This window comes from Rhinolophus sinicus, chromosome 14 (genome assembly GCF_057876585.1).
Source record: "Rhinolophus sinicus isolate RSI-liver-muscle chromosome 14, RSI-T2T, whole genome shotgun sequence".
Taxonomy (NCBI): Eukaryota; Metazoa; Chordata; class Mammalia; order Chiroptera; family Rhinolophidae; genus Rhinolophus; species Rhinolophus sinicus.
The window spans coordinates 37,640,096-37,659,511 of NC_142514.1; the positions used below are offsets into that span (position 1 = coordinate 37,640,096).

General features: G+C 40.8%; 1 protein-coding gene across 2 annotated transcripts in view; it reads left to right on the top strand.

Annotated features, from left to right (window-relative positions):
• Nucleotides 1–1,226: 1,226 nt before the first annotated feature.
• The window catches only part of SCP2 (sterol carrier protein 2), a 111,533-nt gene continuing 93,343 nt past the window's right edge, over nucleotides 1,227–19,416 (top strand). Inside the window, exons 1-2 of one of the 2 annotated variants that reach the window (XM_019742794.3) lie at nucleotides 1,227–1,405; nucleotides 15,681–15,738. In XM_019742794.3, coding sequence (XP_019598353.1) covers nucleotides 1,340–1,405; nucleotides 15,681–15,738 — 124 coding nt within the window. In that variant the 5' untranslated portion in view covers nucleotides 1,227–1,339. Of the gene's footprint in view, nucleotides 1,619–15,680; nucleotides 15,739–19,416 lie in introns of both variants that reach the window. The other variant, XM_088791148.1, reaches the window with a different exon arrangement.

Here is a 19,416-nt window from a genome sequence, read left to right on the forward strand (position 1 = left end):
ATCAATAAATACTGACGATGACCCAATTCGGGGCTCCAGTCTCTTGAGGCTGTGAGTCCCTTGGTCCTCTGTGATTTAACTGTATTTGAGTCTCTGTCTCTTTATTGCAGTTTAACCCTCGCCGCCTCCCTCGCCTTCCCACGGCTTGTGTTGTGCAGGTCGCAACAATCAGTCATATTGGATTTGGGCCCACTCTCATCACCTCATTTTAACTTGATTACCTCTTTAACGACGCTACCTCCAAATGCTGTCCCATTGTGAGGTACTGGAGGGGTAAGACTTCAACACAGGAATTTTCTTTTTTTGGGGGGGAGCTGGGGTGGTGGTGAAACACACAATTCAATCCAAAACAGTTAGCATTAATCCCTTTGAGGATGAGAGGCAAAGTGCCACAGTTGCTCCCCAACCTTCTGTAAAAATCTTTCTGATGCAGTCTTGTGCCTGTGGTTCTTTAAGAATTGAAGGAAGTGAAGTTGTGTCCAGCAATATACAGGAAAGGAAAATGGAGGGATGGCCAGATGACCCATAACCTGAACTAATTCACTGGAAACAAGGGCAGGAGGTCAGAAATGACCAGGACTGATATAAACCCCAATTAATCACGACAGTCACAGAGAACTTAGTTTCCCATCCGACCCAGGAAGGAGGTTAGAGCCATTTTCGTTTAAAATTTAATGGACATAGTGATAACCCCAACAAGCACCAGTGATTTTAAAAAGAGAGAATTTTATTTCCAGATCACCTACCAGTCCAGCCATCGGGTGGAGGCCAGAATTGTTAGTGACTTTGGGGGGCGGGGTTTCTTCAACAAGTGGGGGAGGGGAGAGGGTTCATTGAACACTCGTTATTGATCTGCCCAGAATGAAGTAAACAGGGCCACTGATGACCTCTACAAAAGCAGTTTGGGCGGACAGTGGGGGCAGAAACTAGCGATTCATATTCATAAATATTTTTGCAATTCAATTATTGAGCATAAGATTGGGATAAATTGAGATACATACGGAAGGTGAGGCAGTTAAATTTATGAATGTAGACAATGCCTGAATGAAATAAAGTGATAATTTAAAAAATGAGACGAGACTGAGCGTACGTATCTATCTATAAACAGCTACAGAACACCGCCCCACCCCAAAGGTGCGCGCGCTGCCGGCGCCGCCGCGCATGCTCAGGCGCCCCTGTCGCCCCGCCTCCCTCCGCTGGAGCGTGCCCCGCCCCCTCGCCACCTCCTGGTTCCCATTCCTGAGTGAGCTCGGTTGTCTCAGTTGCTGCAGTCGGTTCGCACTCGCGTCTGCTGCGCAGTTGTCCGCTGTGCCTGCCTCCTATCTCCACGGTTCGAGCCATGGTTCCAAGCTCACAGTCTCCGCCCCTGCGCCGGGTTTTTGTGGTGGGCGTTGGGATGACCAAGGTAAACTGAGCAGCGGAACCCCGAAGTCCGGCTCCCCGCTCCGCTCTGTGCGGGGGAGGCCAGGGCAAGCCCGAGGTTACCGCGAAACGGGGCGGGGCAGGGCAGAGCCGGGCACTGTACGTCTGTCCATCCTTCCAACCTTGAGGGCGCCCAGGACATCTCACAGCCCAGACCTTGCTTCTTGACCTTTGGGACGTCACAGTGGCGGCTCGGGTGGGTAGTGATGTGGGTGTCTCTGAGGGATCGTAGTGTCTCGGGGTTGTTGCTGCTCCCATTTCTTTCCTCTTCCTCTTGCCCTTTCCTCCCTGGGTCAGAGTTTGTGAAGGACACCCCAAGATAATCCAAAGCCCACACCTCCTTTGATTCTGAGTGGACCTTCAAATGAGGCAAGGTCTGCCTCATACCCAAAAGAGAAACAGGTTGTGAATGTCACCAGCTCTGCACTCGTAGGAATACTGTAGTCCAACCTTACCGTGGTTTCAGTTACCTGTGGTCAATCGGGTTCCAAAATGTTAAATGGAAAATTGCAGAAATAATTCATAATTTTTAAATTGCAGTTCTGAGAAAGATGATGAAATCTCCCACCATTACACTCCATCCAACCTGGGATGTGAATCTTTATCCATTGTATCCGTGCTGTGTGCCCTGTATGCGCAACCCACTGTTAGTCACTTAGCAGCCATCTCAGTTATGAGAGAGAGATGGAGACCACATTGACATAACTTTGATTACAGTATATTGTTATAAATGTTCTAGTTTACTATTAGTTATTGTTACTATGCCTAATTTATAAATTCAACTATCATAGATATGTATGTGTGTATATATATATATATATATATATATATATATATATATATACATTCATATATATATATGAAAAAGCAGTATACCGTGTTTCCCTGAAAATAAGGCTTAACCAGAAAATAAGCTCTAGCAGATTTTTCAGGATGACATCCCTTGAACATAAGCCCTCATGCGTCTTTTGGAGCAAAAATTAATATAAGACCCGGTCTTATTTCTGGGGAAACACCGTATATGGAGTTAGGTACTATCTGTGTAGTTTCAGAGATCCCCTAGGGGTCTTGGAAAATATCCCCTACAATTAAGGGGGGGACCACTGTACTCTTTGTTGGCTCCCTTTTCAGGGACAGTTGGAAATATGGATGATGAGGAGGAGAAATATTAGTGCTGTTCAGCATCCTGGCACAAGTGGCAGGTTTTCTGGATCCTCCAGCCTTGTTCTGTTCCTCATCTGGTACTCTGCTTGGTACTTAGAGGGCCAGAGGCTCCTACAGTCTCATTTTTTGACACAGTCACCACCCCCATGCTCTAGTAATGCCAAACTTTTTTTAGTTTCACTCCACACTGTTATGCTTCTGTTGCTTTGCTTCTGTTGTTTTCACTACTTGTACCATTTGTCTTCGTTTGGTTAATTTCATTGCAATTTTCAAAGGCCTGTTCAGATCTTCTCCGTGAAGCCTCTGATCTTCCTGAGTGTCCCACAGAGCCCCTGTACTTAACCTTTATCTTCCTGTGTTATAATGAAATTCTGTTTCTGTGTCTGTATTTCGCCTAGCATGTAAGCTCCTCCAAGGTGAGTACCATGTGTAATCCATTGCTATATCTCTAGCACCCTGAAAGTATCTGGTGCCTGAAGACGCTCAATGAATGTTAGTTGAACATTACTAAATGGATATGCTTTGTGAAAGAGCTCCTAGGGGAGGTTCTCTTTCTGAGAAATCATCCTTAAATTTTTTATTATCTTAACAATGGGTTATGAGTACACAAATATATATATATATATATATATATATATATATATATATATATATATATATATATATATATTTTATTTTTTATTTTTATTTTTATTTTTTTTTTCCAACTAATATAAAACGTACTTGGAGATCATCATCATCCTATTGTCTCATGGGAGAGAGGACTTCTAATATAGGGGGACAGTAAAATCTTTCAAATCATGGTATCAATGCCGTCAGATCCTTTATTGGCTGTTGGATGTCTGGTTATATTGGTTATATAAGAAAGCACATAAAAAGAGCTTTCTAACCCTTTAGGAAGTAGGTGATGTTTTTCTTTTTCCTCTCGTTGGGAGGTGGAGGTGTCAGAGGTGTTAGTTACAGTCCTGAGGGAAGAAATTGGGAGTATGGAAAGCAACTTTATTAATGTGCTTATTAGGCGAATGTACTTCCCTCTGGGTTTTGTCTTTTGGAACTCTGGGCAAGGTTTGATGAAGAGGAGAAATTTACTAGATAACAGTTTAAGCTGCATTGGTAGATATCTCAACTGGTTGGATTCCTGTGTTACGGTTTTTAATTTGGATAACTGAATTATCCAGACAACTTGAAACTCTCTTAATGAGGTTTTATTATCTGTGTAGGAAATGAGTTAGAATTCCTATTGTGAATGTCAACAGGTTTTAACAGCTAAATCACAACTGCCACCTGGATGAGAGCAGGCCAGGTCCCTTTGTTTATGCCACCTACCTCCTGATATGCCCTCTTTTTGTTGATTTAAATTCTACCTGTTTTCAACAACTAGTCTTACTCTGTGCTGGCATAACAACAATATCATAGACTGGGTAACAACCCATATTTATTTTTCACAATCTGGAGGCTGGGAGGTTCAAGATCAAGCTGATGGCAGATTTAGTGTCTGGAAAGGTCCTGTTTCCTGGTTCATAGATAGCTGTTTTCTTGCTATTGTCCTCACATGGAAGAATGGGCAAAGAGGCTCTCTGGGGGTCTCTCATTATAAGAGCACTAATCCCATTCGTGAGGGCTCTGTTCTCATGACTTCCCAAAGGTCACACCTCCAAATACGATCACAGTGAGGGTTAGATTTCAATATGTGAATTTTGGGAGGACACAGACATTCAGAGTCCATGTCCTGTATTTTCTTAAAACTTCCTCAGACTGCTCTAAATTACGCTGGTCACCTTTTTTGAAATTCTAGTGCCCTTGAAGTCAGGACTATATAATTAAGCACTTAATTTTTCTAATACTTTTATATGTGATAATTCTATGACCCACAGAAAGAACTACATCTTACATCACAACCCAGTACACACACACAACTGCAACAAGTTGGCTAAACCCTTACTATGTGTGATAAACGCTTTATATTTCCTATTCTATTTTAGTTTAAAAAATGCTGCTCCCAACCCACAACTCTTAAAATTAATTTTGTCACCCTCTGCAAACCTACACTTTGAAAAATATTACATTATCTCATTTAATCCTCACCATGTAATGGATTATTTTCTCCACTTTGACCATCTCTCAGGCTCAGCCGGGCTAAGTAATTTATCTGTCTTGATATAGTTGCTAAATTTTGGAACTGACTACTTAAAATCTCATGTTCCTTCTATGCTGTCTCTACCATACATTACTATTCAATAAACACAGTATTTTTACATGCTAGGAATATGAAGATGCAAAAAGCAAGGCTCCTGATTTTAAAGAATGTATACGACGGAGGAGAAAAGGATAAACAAGTAATTTAGATGCAATGCATTGGGACATTTGGTAAAACATGGCAGATTGATAATATGAGTTTATTGGTGCTTTCCAGCTCCCACTAAAATGACAGTAAGGAAATAAAAAAGGTATTAACCCACAAGGATGAAGCAAATAGGAGAGAAAACAATAGTAGAGAGAAGTCACAAAAATACTGATAGAGCAGTGGTTACTGACTTAGAAGAGAGGAACCCACAATTCAAGTTCCCTAAGGGCAGTTATACTGGTTGAGTATCCCTGCAGAATTCTAGAAGGCTCGGGACTTGATGTAGTAGGTGCCAAAGTAAAGTGGGGGTGAGGGGAGGGAAGGAAAAAACCCCTATGGAATAATTAGATCCCAAGATCCCTTTTACCACCAGGTGACTATCCCTTCCTTATCAGGGTATTGGAAGCTTGTTCTCTGGAGAAATTGAACAAACGAGTCTCTAGAATCATCTGGCCCATTAGACATAGTGGAAGGCAGGAGTGAGGCGCAAGTTGGAAAAAGGGAATTAAATGAAATTCTGCATACTAAATGACGGTACTTCCCAGCCCTGTTTCCAGAACACTGGCAACCAGACATATAGTATATAAATGAGTTTCCTGGCAGAGGTTTGGAAAATTCTTTCAAATAGCTTTAGAGGAAAGCCAGATTGCCATTCCATTCAAAGTGCAAGATTTTAATGGATTTTAATATACCAGAGTATGAAAAGTTCATTGATATGGTTTTAAATTCCACATTGCAACTAACCTATCAAGCTTTAGTGTAGTGTTAAAAAAGAATATCCAGGGCCGGCCCGGTGGCTCAGGTGGTTAGAGCTCCGTGCTCCTAACTCCGAAGGCGGCCGGTTCGATTCCCACATGGGCCAGTGGGCTCTCAACCACAAGGTTGCCAGTTCAATCCCTCAAGTCCCGCAAGGGATGGTGGGCTCTGCCCCCTGCAACTAAGATTGAACACGGCACCTTGAGCTTAGCTGCTGCTGAGCTCCCGGATGGCTCAGATGGTTGGAGCGTGTCCTCTCAACCACAAGGTTGCCGGTTCGACTCCCGCAAGGGATGGTGGGCTGTGCCCCCTGCAACTAGCAACGGCGCAACGGCAACTGGACCTGGAGCTGAGCTGTGCCCTCCACAACTAAGACTGAAAGAACAACAACTTGAAGCTGAATGGCACCCTCCACAACTAAGATTGAAAGGACAACAACTTGACTTGGAGAAAAGTCCTGGAAGTGCACACTGTTCCCCAATAAAGTCCTGAAAAAAAAAAATTATAAAAAAAAAAAAGAATATCCACAATTATCTTAAAAGGCTAATAAAATACTCCTCCCTTTTCCAACTACATATTTGTGAGGTCATATTTACTTCATAGACTTCAACTAAAACATCATAATACAAAGGTTGAAGAATCAGATATGAGAATTCAACTGTCGCCTACTAAACCAGATATTAAAGGTTATTGCAGAAGTGCAAAACAATGGCACTCATCGCTTTTTTGGGGGACAATATAGTTATTTTTAATACAAATAATGTTAACATGTAATGGGTTTATTTTTTCAATATAATTGAAAAATATTTTTAAATGTCCTCAGTTTTAAGTGGTAAGATAGTAAATATTGATAAATACAAATCTCATCATCAAAAGCTCTTTGACATCTTCGAAGAGAGTAAAGGGGTTCTGAGCCCAGGAAGTTTGAGAATTGCTGGAATTAGTTATTGAGCACCAACAGCTGCTAACACCACACAGAGAAACAATCAAACATATGCTTCCCAATGATAGACTATACTGTCACTTCTTGTTTTGTCAAGGGATAGAATGTGATTATACAAGCTTCTGGATCCAGCTTCCAATTTACAAGAAATATGGAGAACAGAGGAACTTGTTGAACTGCATGAGTATACAGTTGGCAAAGTCTGTGCTCTGGAAATCTACAGGTCAAGTGCTCTGGGTTCTTTATTGAGATTGAGAAGAAAAGAGTAGTGGAGGGGAACCTGTAAATTAAAAGAGAATTAAAAGGCCCATAAAATTTTTTAAAAATTGGCAAGACTAAACTATAGTGTCTACAGATACACACCTGGGAGAGAAAGCTATAAAATATTACAAGAAAGTGATTACAGTAAGAATCAGGATAGAAATTATTTTGGGAGTGGGGTGGGGATTGAGATTGGGACAGTGCTTTCAGAAATTTCTGGAGTGGCAGGCAAAGTTCAATATTTTGGTCTGCGTGGTTGTGTTAAAGATAACGGTGAACACTAGATAGAGCATTAGGACATTTTAATGAGTAATACACTATTGCAAAAGGGAAAAGAGTCCAATGTAAACTGAACTCAACTTTGATTTACACAGAGGTGACTGGGTGTTTTAAAGGGCGAATGAGGGTGGTGAGTGGTGGCATATTAGTGTCAGGGAAGTGAAAACTTATAAAAACTGTGAAGGAGAGGGGCTAGTCCACATGAAACCCAGATGTATTTGCTAACTGGTACTTATTCAGTCTTAGGTTCTTACCCTCCCACAGAGACTGGGAGACCAGGGCCCCATTCAGGTGTCAGCTGGCACAGATTCTTTTGGCAGCACTGAGTGTTCTCAGCCAGGTACTTTAAGTGGGCTGGGGCCATCCTAGGGATGTGGCCTGGAGCTATTACAAACTACCGTGTTTCCCCGAAAATAGGACCTACCTGGAAAATAAGCCCCAGTTAAGATCGTCAGCCAGATGGACACAGTACGTTGTGATGATGTTCCAGAAGAAGATGACATGACTGTATTTGAATAAATGTAGATTGTTGTACATGAAAAAATAAGGCATCCCCTGAAAATATGCCCTAATGCATCTTTTGGAGCAAAAATTAATATAAGACCCGGTCTTATTTTTCGGGGAAAAGTGGTTAGTGTTTAGGTCTTTATAGGCCAATGGTGAGGCCTAGTAGAGAGTAGAGGAGCCTGACTAGAGCTTGGTGAAGGAGAGAATATTTGTCAGTGGTTGCAAGAGTGTTTGCTTTAAAATAGTTCATTAGAATATACACAACATACACATTTTTTGGTGTGTATGTGTGTGTGTTTCTGTATTTCTGGTATGTACAATAAAAGGGTTAAAACTTTAAAAAATGAGGCAGTTAATCACTCCAGAAAAAACACCAAAATTTACAATAAAGGAAGTATAATCGTAACACCTAACTTGGCTCCATGGTAAGAAATATTTACTTAATAAGGTAAACGCTGAGAACTGATTTAATAAAAAATTGTGATTCAACTATATAAGGAGGACGGGGGAAGTATAAATGTAAATATGAGGTGGCCCAAGAGAATTAATTCTTATTGGCCCTTATTGGATATCATTACATAATTTCTTAAATTGATAAAGAAAGAAATAATAGTATAAGGATATTTAGAAACATGGCAGTTTATAAAAGAAATATCTAAAAGAATTGAAAGTGGATGATTTGGCAGCAAGACTAGTGGGTAAGGATTAATGAAACAGGATTGCCATTTTTATTATAAGCCTTGTGATACTTATTATTTTTTTTTGCATCTCTTTGATTAAAAAAATAAAAACTAAAAATAAAATGTATAAGTAGAACATCAGCAGCCCTCAGAAATCCCACTTATCCTTATCTAGTCACTGACTCTTCACCTGCAAAGGGTTACCATTATCCTGACTCCTGACATTTAATATCATAGAGTAGTTCTGGCTTTTTCCTTCAACATTATGTTTGTGAGATTCATCCAAGGTTTTATGTGTAGTCATAGATTATTCACTCTCATTGATGTAACATAGTCTATTGTGTAACCTAGTTCATGTAACAATTTATCCAATCTGTTAATTGACTTTCAGTTTTTTTCACCTAAACATGCTTTTAATTTTGAAGGAGTAATGTTGTATGTGTTTATTTGCTTGACTAACCTTTTTAAAATGGCCTTGATTTCAGTAAGAAATGGGAACGTGATGTTATTTCACTACATGGCTGGTAATTTATTCATTAATGGGTATTACTTGCTGGAGCCTAGCACAGTAGTCTTTATTATAGTAAACTCTCTGTAAATGCTCTCATTGTAACTAGTGAACTGAAGAGTAAGTAGGAAGTGTGGCGAGCCAGCCGCCACGAGTCGAACAGTTCCTGACAAGGGGAGTGGGAATGAAAAAAGGCACTCACACATATGCTAATGCGGCCGGTCTTCAGTGGTCCTGAAGCACCAGGTTTATTTTCTCTGCTGAATTTATACCTTTTGAGTACGTGCAAGCTCACAATCACAAAAATGCATTACATCATTAACAGTTGATTTTTTAACTTTTTCACAGAAACTTACTTAATCACTGAAACTCCCCAAAACGATTGTCCCATGACAGAATCCATCAATTACCCTGATTAGCATCACTATGTCTTGAAACTGGTTGTTCCCACTTCATACCTTAGCAGTTCGTAAGCACCCTCCAGGTGCAGGCAAAGACAATGCCTCAGGAACACAAACCGGTTATGCATTAGCAGAGCCATTAAGGCTTGCAATTAGCTTTAACCATGGCTCCCCACATCTCCCCCTTTTTTATTTTATATTTTTGAGATCGTGTCTGGCTTAGGTGGTCAGTACAGACATTTTCACTTACCCGTCATTGGATATCAATCATCAAAGCGATCGACTCCTGTCTTAGGTTGTAAAAACGCTTACTGATCATTACCCGTCATTGGCTACCGATCTCCTTTGAGGAAAGCCAGAGACAGCAGAGGCTTTTCCCAGGCAGGGGGAAGGGGAGGCAAGGCCCCTTCCCATATTTTTCTAAGGCAGCCCATTGGGGGTCCCCACTCGGTTTTGCCTGGCTTAGGTTGTATCTCCCTTGAGATATCTTACCCGTCTTTGGCTGCAAACCATCTTTTGGGGACCAGACAGAGAGACATAAGGTGTAAAACATAAAGATAAGCAAAGTTCTAAAAAGCCACAGTCTCACTGACTTTTCTTTCCTTAAGGAAAGACATGGGGGGGACAGTCGGCTAGGCTGTTGTGTGACTACATCTCCCCCTTTTTTGTTTTTGAAGCATGAGAAACACAGAACATGTAGTTATTTCATTTACAGCCTGTCGGAGGGCTATTTGTCCACATCTGAGGACTATGTAAAACAAACAGAACAATAAACAGAATAGCAATATCCCCAGCAAACCCTCTACCCAAAGTCTTTATCCATTTAACAGGGTCTGAAGTGGAAAGTCCTTTTGCAGCTGCGGAATGTGAGAGCTTTTTCACACCCTAGGGGCGTGGATGGGTATCTATAGATGTCTTCTTCTGTGGGCTGTCGCTCATGGTATGGTTTAACACCGACCAGGAATTTACAAAGGTTTTTCTTCAGGACCTGGAGAAATACAAGCAAAGCCTCTTTCCCATGTTATCTCACAGGGAGAAGCAGGATCAGCTTCTTCACGTAATATTTTAAACAAAGGTTGTAATTCACCAGTTGTCAACTGCAACTGAGGTCTAATCCAATTAATGTCTCCCAGTAGCTTTTGGAAATAATTTAATGTTTTTAAACAATCTCGCCGGATTTGTATTTTTTGAGGCACAATGGCCTGAGGCATTAAACAATATCCCAGATAAGAGTAAGGAGGCACTTGTTGAATTTTTTCTGGGGCTAGAACTAGCCCATAATTGTGGAGCTTTTTTTTGTAAATGAGCAAAAGCAGCAAGCAACTTTGGTTCACAAGAGTGGGCAAGAAGTATGTCATCCATGTAGTGGATGATGTGAATATCTGAAAATGCCCTTTGGGTAGGTTTTATTGCAGCTGATACAAATTTTTGACATAATGTAGGGCTATTAGCCATTCCCTGAGGTAACACTAGCCAATGATATCTCTTAAAAGGTTCTTGTAAATTAACAGAAGGAACACTGAAAGCAAATCTAGGGCAGTCATCAGGATTTAAAGGTATAGTATAAAAACAATCTTTCTAAGTCCAAAACAATTTTATATGTGTTTTTTGGTATAGCTGCAAGACAGGGCAAGCCTGTCTGTAAGGCTCCCATTAATTTTATGGTTTCATTAACCTTTTGTAAATCTTGTAATAATCTCCACTTACCAGATTTTTTATTAATAACAAAAATGGGAGAATTCCAGTGGAATTAGAGGAAGCAATGTGTCCCTTTTAAAGTTGCTCCTGTACTAGCATCTTGTAAAATCTTTTGTAGGGGGGACCTTTGATCTTTTACGCCTGATAATTGTCTGATAGTCACAGGGGCTACAACAGGGGCCTCAGGCTGTGGATCCAGCCCTGCTTGTGAACTTCTTCACAAGCCATTTGAAGAGGGGATCGTACAACAGAGTCCGATCCTGGCTTAACATAACCTGGCGAAGGCTCAGCAGGCATTTCCCAAACCGAAGACTGCAGCGGAGGTCCCCACCTACGGGGCTCCTCAGGAGGAGGTGCAGAGGGATTAACTGTAGGGGGATCTTTACCCCGAGGATTCCATTGATCTCTAAAAGGAATCTGGGGACTCCGAGGACAATTTCCTCCATCCACAGCAACTTTAAGCTCAATCAGCTGTCCCTGAATCTTTCTTAGCTGATCTGCAAAAGAAAGTGCAGTGCCTGCAGGCTGCTTGTCTCCTTGAGCCATAGCCACTAAAGGAGGGTTTTTGTCCCTATCATAATTGGCTATTTCATCTTCTAATTTTTTCTGATCCTGAGGGCTCAAATCTTTCCATATGTTGTCTGGAAACTCTTGAGCAACCGGCTCTTTGTTAACTTTAAGAACTCCCTCTAAAAACTTTGCGCCTCCCTCCTCCTCATCGCCGGCTTGTTTTACTTTCTGTAATTTACATTCCTCATGTTTAAGGTTCATACAGTCCCGGATTAAAGTCCATAGTCCAAATGTTTCAATCGGAACCTGCTGAGGCCCGTGGACAGTGTAAAAATCCTTTAATTGTTCTCCCACTTTCTGCCAGATTTCCAAGCTGACTGTTCCTTCCTCAGGAAACCACGGACAGACTTTTTTTATAAAGTCTATGAATTTATCTAACTGCTCTCGGCTTACACGACTACCGCGAGCGGCAAGCAACTTCCTAAGTCCTCTAACATACAGGTCCTTGCTGGTTGCGAGACCCATCCCTTTTCCCTGACTCGGTCCTTCTTTCACACAGAAATCACCCAGGTGCCCGTCTGACCGTGTCCCTTGCGGGGCTAAATCCGTCTTAGCTAGAGGCGCTCCGGTATAATTCCCCGGACAGGTAGGTTGTAAAGCCCAGTCGCCGTTATGCCGTATGACAGAACCGGAACCGCAGATTGGGGCCCAATCAAGCTCCGTAACACAAAGTCGTGGAGCTATCACTCACTCACACACTCATTCGACCGAGGGGACAGTGCCGTACTCACCACGCATCTACTGATAAGCTCCAATGAGCCGGGCCCTTCCCACGCGGTGTTCCTCACTATTACCCCTATATTCAGGTCCCTGTTCGGGCGCCACTTGTGGCGAGCCAGCCGCCACGAGTCGAACAGTTCCTGACAAGGGGAGTGGGAATGAAAAAAGGCACTCACACATATGCTAATGCGGCCGGTCTTCAGTGGTCCTGAAGCACCAGGTTTATTTTCTCTGCTGAATTTATACCTTTTGAGTACGTGCAAGCTCACAATCACAAAAATGCATTACATCATTAACAGTTGATTTTTTAACTTTTTCACAGAAACTTACTTAATCACTGAAACTCCCCAAAACGATTGTCCCATGACAGAATCCATCAATTACCCTGATTAGCATCACTATGTCTTGAAACTGGTTGTTCCCACTTCATACCTTAGCAGTTCGTAAGCACCCTCCAGGTGCAGGCAAAGACAATGCCTCAGGAACACAAACCGGTTATGCATTAGCAGAGCCATTAAGGCTTGCAATTAGCTTTAACCATGGCTCCCCACAAGGAAGAATAGGCAATTTTTGGATTCTGAATTAGGGAATTATGAAGGATTCCGTAATTCAGAAATTATGAATTATTGGGATGAGTCAGAGACAGGAATAAATGTTAAATGTTTTGTTTTGATTTAGTTCAACCGCTGGATTTTACAGGAAGTATCTATACCGTGGCATTTACAGGAAGTATCTATACCGTGTTTCAAATTGGTTTTTGTGACCCTTTGGTGGGGTCATGAAATCGATTTAAAAGTTGCCTCTAGAATTAAAAAAAATTGAAAAATAGAAAACATTGTACCAATATATTAAAGATAAGTAATGACTTTGCTTTAATTATATATGAATATACAGTTGGCGCTCTATATCTGTGGGTTCCATGGATCAAAAATATTCCAAAAAAAATATTATTTTATTGCTGACGTATACTATGTAGTTAGGCCTACAATGATTGTGATGGGTATATCTGTACTGAATATGTACAGACTTTTTTCCCTGTCATTATTCCCTAAACAATACAGCATAACACTATTTACATAGCATTTATATTGTATTGGGTATTATAAATAATCTAGAGATGATTTAAAGCATACAGGAGGATGTACGTAGATTACATGCAAATACTACACCATTTTATATAAAGGACTTGAGTACCTGTGGATTTCGGTATCTGGGGAGGGGTCCTGGAACCAATTAGGGGGACAGTTACTTGTATGTTTCTGCTGGGTTGTGTTGTAATACATATTTTACCATGGTTTGCAGTCAGAAATTAAATTTACTTTTTATTTTTTATTGGGGAATAGTGGGGAACAGTCTGTTTTTTCATGGCGCATCTCAGCTCCAAGTCCAGTTGCCATTTTCAATCTTAGTTGTGGGGGGCGCAGCTCACTGGCCCTTGTGGTAATTGAACTGGCAACCCCGTTCAGAGTTTGCGCTCTAACCAACTGAGCTATCTGGCCTCCCCTGCAGCCAGAAATTTTTGAAAGCCTTTTCTCTTTAGTACAAGCACTGACCAGCAAAGCAGTCATCAAGTTCAGTAGATTTTACTTCCTTTGTGTTTCTTAAGGCTGTCTACTTCTTCCCATCCTTTTTGCTACTACGTTAATCAGCTCTCACTTGGACTATTTCAGAATCATACCATTTGGTCTCACTGCCTGTCGCCTTGTTCCCTTCATTCATTTCTCCACACTGCATCTAGAATGATCTAAAATGCAGGTCTTCTCATTCCAGTCTTTCTCTCTCTTTTAAAACAGGGCTTAATTTTTTCAAAGCAGTTTTAGGTTCAGAGCAAAATTGATAAAAAAGTACAGAGTTCCCATATGCTCCCTGCCCTCACACATGCACAGCCTCGCCCACTATCAGTAATCTGCACCGGAGAGGTACCTTTGTTACAAACAGTGACCCGACACTGACACATCATTATCACTTAGAAGTCCATACAGTTCATCAGGGTTCAGTCCTGGTGTTATATAGTCTATGGATTTGGACAAATGAATGTGACATGTATCCAAGTAGTATCATACAGAATAGTTTCACTACCCTAAAAATCCTCTGCTCTGCCTGGTCTCAACCCCTCATCTCAACCACTGATCTTTTTACTGTCTTCATAGTATTGCCTTTTCCAGAATGTCAAATAGTTGGAATTATACAGTATGTAGGCTTTTTAGATTGGCTTCTTCACTTAGTATTATATTATACATTTATAAAGTTCCTCCATGTCTTTTCGTGGCTTGATAGTTCATATCTTTTTAGCGCTGAATAATATTCCATTGTCTGAATGTACCACAGATGATCCATTTACCTACTAAAGGCATCTTGGTTGCTTCCAAGTTTTGGGAATTATAAAGCTACTATAAGCATCCATATGTAGGTTTTTGTGTGGACATAAGTTTTCAACTCATTTGGGTAAATACCAAGGAGAATAATTGCTGGCTGATAATGGTAAGAGTCTATTTAGTTTTGTAAGAAACCACCAAACTGTCTTCCCAAGTCACTATGCCAGTTTGCATTTCCACCAGCTATGAATGAGAGTTCCCGTTGTCCCACATCCTTGTGAGCATTTTATGTTTGGATTTTGGCCTTTCTAATAGGTGTGTAATAATATCTCATTGTTTCATTTCAGTCTCTTTAAAAAAAAAATCTGTTGTCTTCAGGATAAAGCCCAGACATCATAGGAGGGCCTATAAGTTCCCTTGTGAGTTGGCTCTGGAGCCAGACTATCTGAAGTTTCAGCTCTACTACTTATTAGCTGTGTGTCCTTGGGCAAGTTACTTAATCTTTCTGTGCTCTAGTTCTTTATTATAAAGTGGTGATAATAACAGGACCTATACTTCTTAGTGTTGTGAGGATTAAAAGTATTAATACATGTGAAATGCTTACACACAATGCGTTAATGCAGTAAATTCCCAGTAAATGTTAGTAGTTATCATTTGGTCCTACGTTACTTTTCCATCCCTAATACTTGTCACTTCCCATCTTGTACTTCAACCTTTGCAATATAAAAATTGTTCGCAGTACTTGGGTTGAGTCACATTCTCTTACTTCTAGGCCTTGCGCTAGAATTTCCCGTTTTATCACTTAGCTGACTACTACTCATCCTTAAAGACTTAATTTAAATGTCAATTCCTCTGGGAAGCCTTTCTAGTCCTCCCTCTGAGTCTGGGTAGTTGTCTCTCCCAAATCATCCTGTACTTATGGCACTGTCGTCTCACTTCCTATTTTCCATTAGACTCGAAGCTCCCTGAGGGTAAGGACTATATATTAAATCCAGGAATATGATAGATGTTCAATATGTTTTTATTTAAATGAATAGATGAATGAATTTCTGCGAATCTTTTGTGAGGCAATCTAACTAAACTTGTTCCTATTATCTTTTCTATATTTCTAGTTCACGAAGCCTGGAGTTGAGAATTCAAGAGACTACCCTGACTTGGCAAAAGAAGCAGGTAATATAGAACGTTTAGATCTTTGAACGTTTTAGTTTATTGTGTGGTCTTAGTTGTGTGGCAGTCTTGCAACCATAAAAGGAAGCCTGGTCAAGGGAGAAGAACGTATACAGACAATTGCCTAGTGGCTCACTGGAGAGGAGAAAGTAAAAAGAGCTGGGGCATTCTTAGCTAGATAGCCATAGCAGACAGTGGCCTGTGATTTTATGTGTTATCCAACTATGTGTTGGGATAGCAAAGGGCTCTGTGGGAGAAAAAGGTAGGGTCATTAAAAGGAACAAGTTGATTCTAGGGGTTATGACAAAATTAGTGTCTTCCTTTCCTAGGAAAGGGATAGTCACATTAAAAATGTATTACATACCAGTAATACTGCCCTGAGCCAACAGGGAGAATTCTTTTTGTTTCACTAGGCTAAATAAGGTGATGCTGTTTGTTTTTGTTTATTCTAGTGAGGGTTAAGCAAAGGACTTGGGTGAATACTAGTGAGCTGGAACTCAAAGAGAGAAGGGTCCGTAGGTGTGTGGGTCCTTGTTCTCTAGGGATACTTCAGAGAAACATGCTTGGGCCAGGCTGCAGCTGTCTCAACTATAGATCTGAGTTCCAAAACAGGCATGAAAGCTTCTTTACATGGTGGAAATAAATATTTTAGACTTAGGGCCAAGCAGTCTAAATTTAGGTGTCAGTTGTTTAAGGAAGTGCTGGGAAATACCAGCTTCCCAGCACATGGAGACCTTGGGAGCTACTTGGTCTCATGAAGTTGTTAGGTATAGTCCTCCTCCTGGGAAGCCTTCCCGCCCCATCCTGTTCCTGCTAGCTTGTTGCCAGGCAACCCAAAAACCATCACTGTAATAATTCATTAGACATTATTCCTTGTCTCCACCAGTAGTACCTAGTACCCAATGTCCATATATTTGGATTTTGTTTCTGAGTTTATTTAACTCAATATTTGGATATTACTATACATGGAATCAGAGCATCTCTGCTCCCCAAAAGGAAGGTTCATGAGATTTAATTGATGTTGATTCTCTGGGTGGACACTGTTCACTTAATGATTATCTTTTGTGTTGTTAAATATTCTCTTGACTGATGTCTCCAAACAGCTTCTGCCTGTGTCTGAAGTGGGAGATGCTTTAAACGATTCTTTCTATATATTTTTGTTCCTTTTATTTAGTTATGAATTTTGAGGTTACTTTAGTAATATGTGAATATAATATTTTGATTATTATGATAGTAATGTTGAGGTGAAGTTAGGAAGTCTGAAACTAACTGTGGGCATTGACTAGTAACAAGAAATTCAGCCTAATTGACTCTGCTTACTGCTTAAAATTCTTTTTTTGCAAGCATAATTAGGAAAATAAACTTCATTTAAATAAAGAAACTTATTTAGAATAAACTTTTAAAACTCAACTTTCATCTGAAAAATACCCCTTGGTTCTCAGTATATAGGGAAATGAGAAATGCAAAAGGAGACTCCACTGACATACCTGATGTGGTCTTAGGTGAGATGTATGCGCCTTCAGACTACATCGGTCACATTTAATTTAATGTATGTTCAAGCACAACTTGGGGGAAAAAAACCCTAAAATTCTATGAATGATTTTACATTCTGCTGTCTCTGGACTTATTTGTAGACTGTGGTGACGAGGCAAGGAGATTGGTTTCATGGAATAGCAGGTCCAGAAGCCTTACCCTCTAATTGTCCAAACTGGTTTTAGGAGGAGGTTCTGCTACCACTTTCTTTCCTGTAATTTCCTAAATGCATAGAATGGAGGGGAGCACAACCAGCAGAATTGTGTCCTGTCACTTTCATCATTCAGAGACTTCTGCTCTTTACACATTCCTCCATCCTCCTTTCCCTCAGAAGGACCCCTTTGCACCTAAATACAAACGACACTCATTTAAGTGGTAGAGCAACACCAGGTTCTCTTTGAAACTGTTTCAGATAGTTAACATCTGTGCTTCCTTTGTTTTCTTATCCCTTTAAAACATTTTTATTTAACAATGATTTGAATCTGGAAGTATATATGCACAGAAAACCTGATGTTAGGAGAACATGTTCAATAAATATTAGCGTGCACATCTTGGGCACTGGGAAGGATTCACGGTAGAGTGGTATACAGGTCTCAAGGCTCTTACCACCTCGTAGGGAACACAGGGCAAGTTCACACAGACACTGAGTAGAGCATGTTAGGTACAACATGCCATTGGCAATTAGAAGACGTACTGGCTATCTCTTGTAGCTTAAAATTGTGAAATTACTTTTAAAAATATTTCACGACATGTCTATGCTATAACTTCCCCCCCTACCACCACCTTCTCCCACCTCCTGCAGCCCAGGCAGCTCGCAGCAGCTCGCGGCCGCTTACGCCAACCTCTGGCTGCTCACAGCAGCCCAGCTCCAGGGCGACCTCAGCGTTAGGAGCACAGCACTCCCATCACCTGAGACACAGGGCCAGCCCCTGTGCTATAACGTTTGTTGGACTTTAGGTTCACAGCTTTTTTGACATTTTAGAAGAATTATGGTGAACATCTTGCTAAATAAATATTTGTCCGCATCTCGTTACTTTTTTTTTTTTAACTTTTACAAAAATTTTTATTAGTGAATATTGGGGAACAGTGTGTTTCTCCGGGGCCCATCAGCTCCAAGTCATTGTCCTTCAATCTAGTTGTGGAGGGCGCAGCTCAGCTCCAAGTCCAGTTGCCATTTTCAATCTTAGTTGCAGGGGGCGCAGCCCACTGTCCCATGCAGGAATTGAACTGGCAGCCTTGTTGTTGAGAGCTCGCTCTCTAACCAACTGAGCCGCCTGGAGGTATGGCCACCCCTCCAGAAGCTCAGCAGCAGCTCAGCAGCAGCTCGTTGTCTTCAATCTACCGTGTTTCCCCAAAAATAAGACCTAGCCAGACAATGAGCTCTAATGCATCTTTTGGAGCCAAAATTAATATAAGACCTGGTCTTATTTTACTCTAAGACCGGGTCTATAATGTAATATGATATAATTAATATAATATAATATAAATAATATAATTAATATAACATAACATAATATAAATATAATACTGGGTCTTATATTAATTTTTGCTTCAAAAGACGCATTAGAGCTGATTGTCCGGCTAGGTCTTATTTTCAGGGAAACGGTAGTAGTTGTGGAGGGCGCAGCTCACTAGCCCATGTGGGAATCGAACAGGCAAACCTGTTGTTCAGAGCTCGCGCTCTAAGTAACTGAGCCATCCAGCTGCCTCTAGTTACTTTTGAGGACAGTTGAAGTAGATTCAGTGGAACAGTGAATATCACATTTTTAAGATGCTTGCCAAATTATTTTTCAGGTTGTCTACATTATTAGAGTTTCACTAGCAGTCTATGAGAATGCTCTTCTTAACATAATCTCACCAGCATTATTATAAGCAAAAAAATTTTTTGCTCATGTGCTAAAAAGGAAAAGATAACTGCTGTGACTAAGCTAATCCCATAATCAATTATGTCTTCTCAGTTAAACACAGTCAAAGTAATACATTCATATGATTAAAATAAAAACACACAGAATGACTTATAATTCCCAGGCCTGTTCCTCAGTGGGCAATTCCCCCCCCCTTCTTTCTCCTCGCCCCCCCCACTCCAGTTCAAGCCGGTGTTTCTCAGTCTAGTTGTGTAGGACGCAGCTCCATGGCCCATGCTGGTAT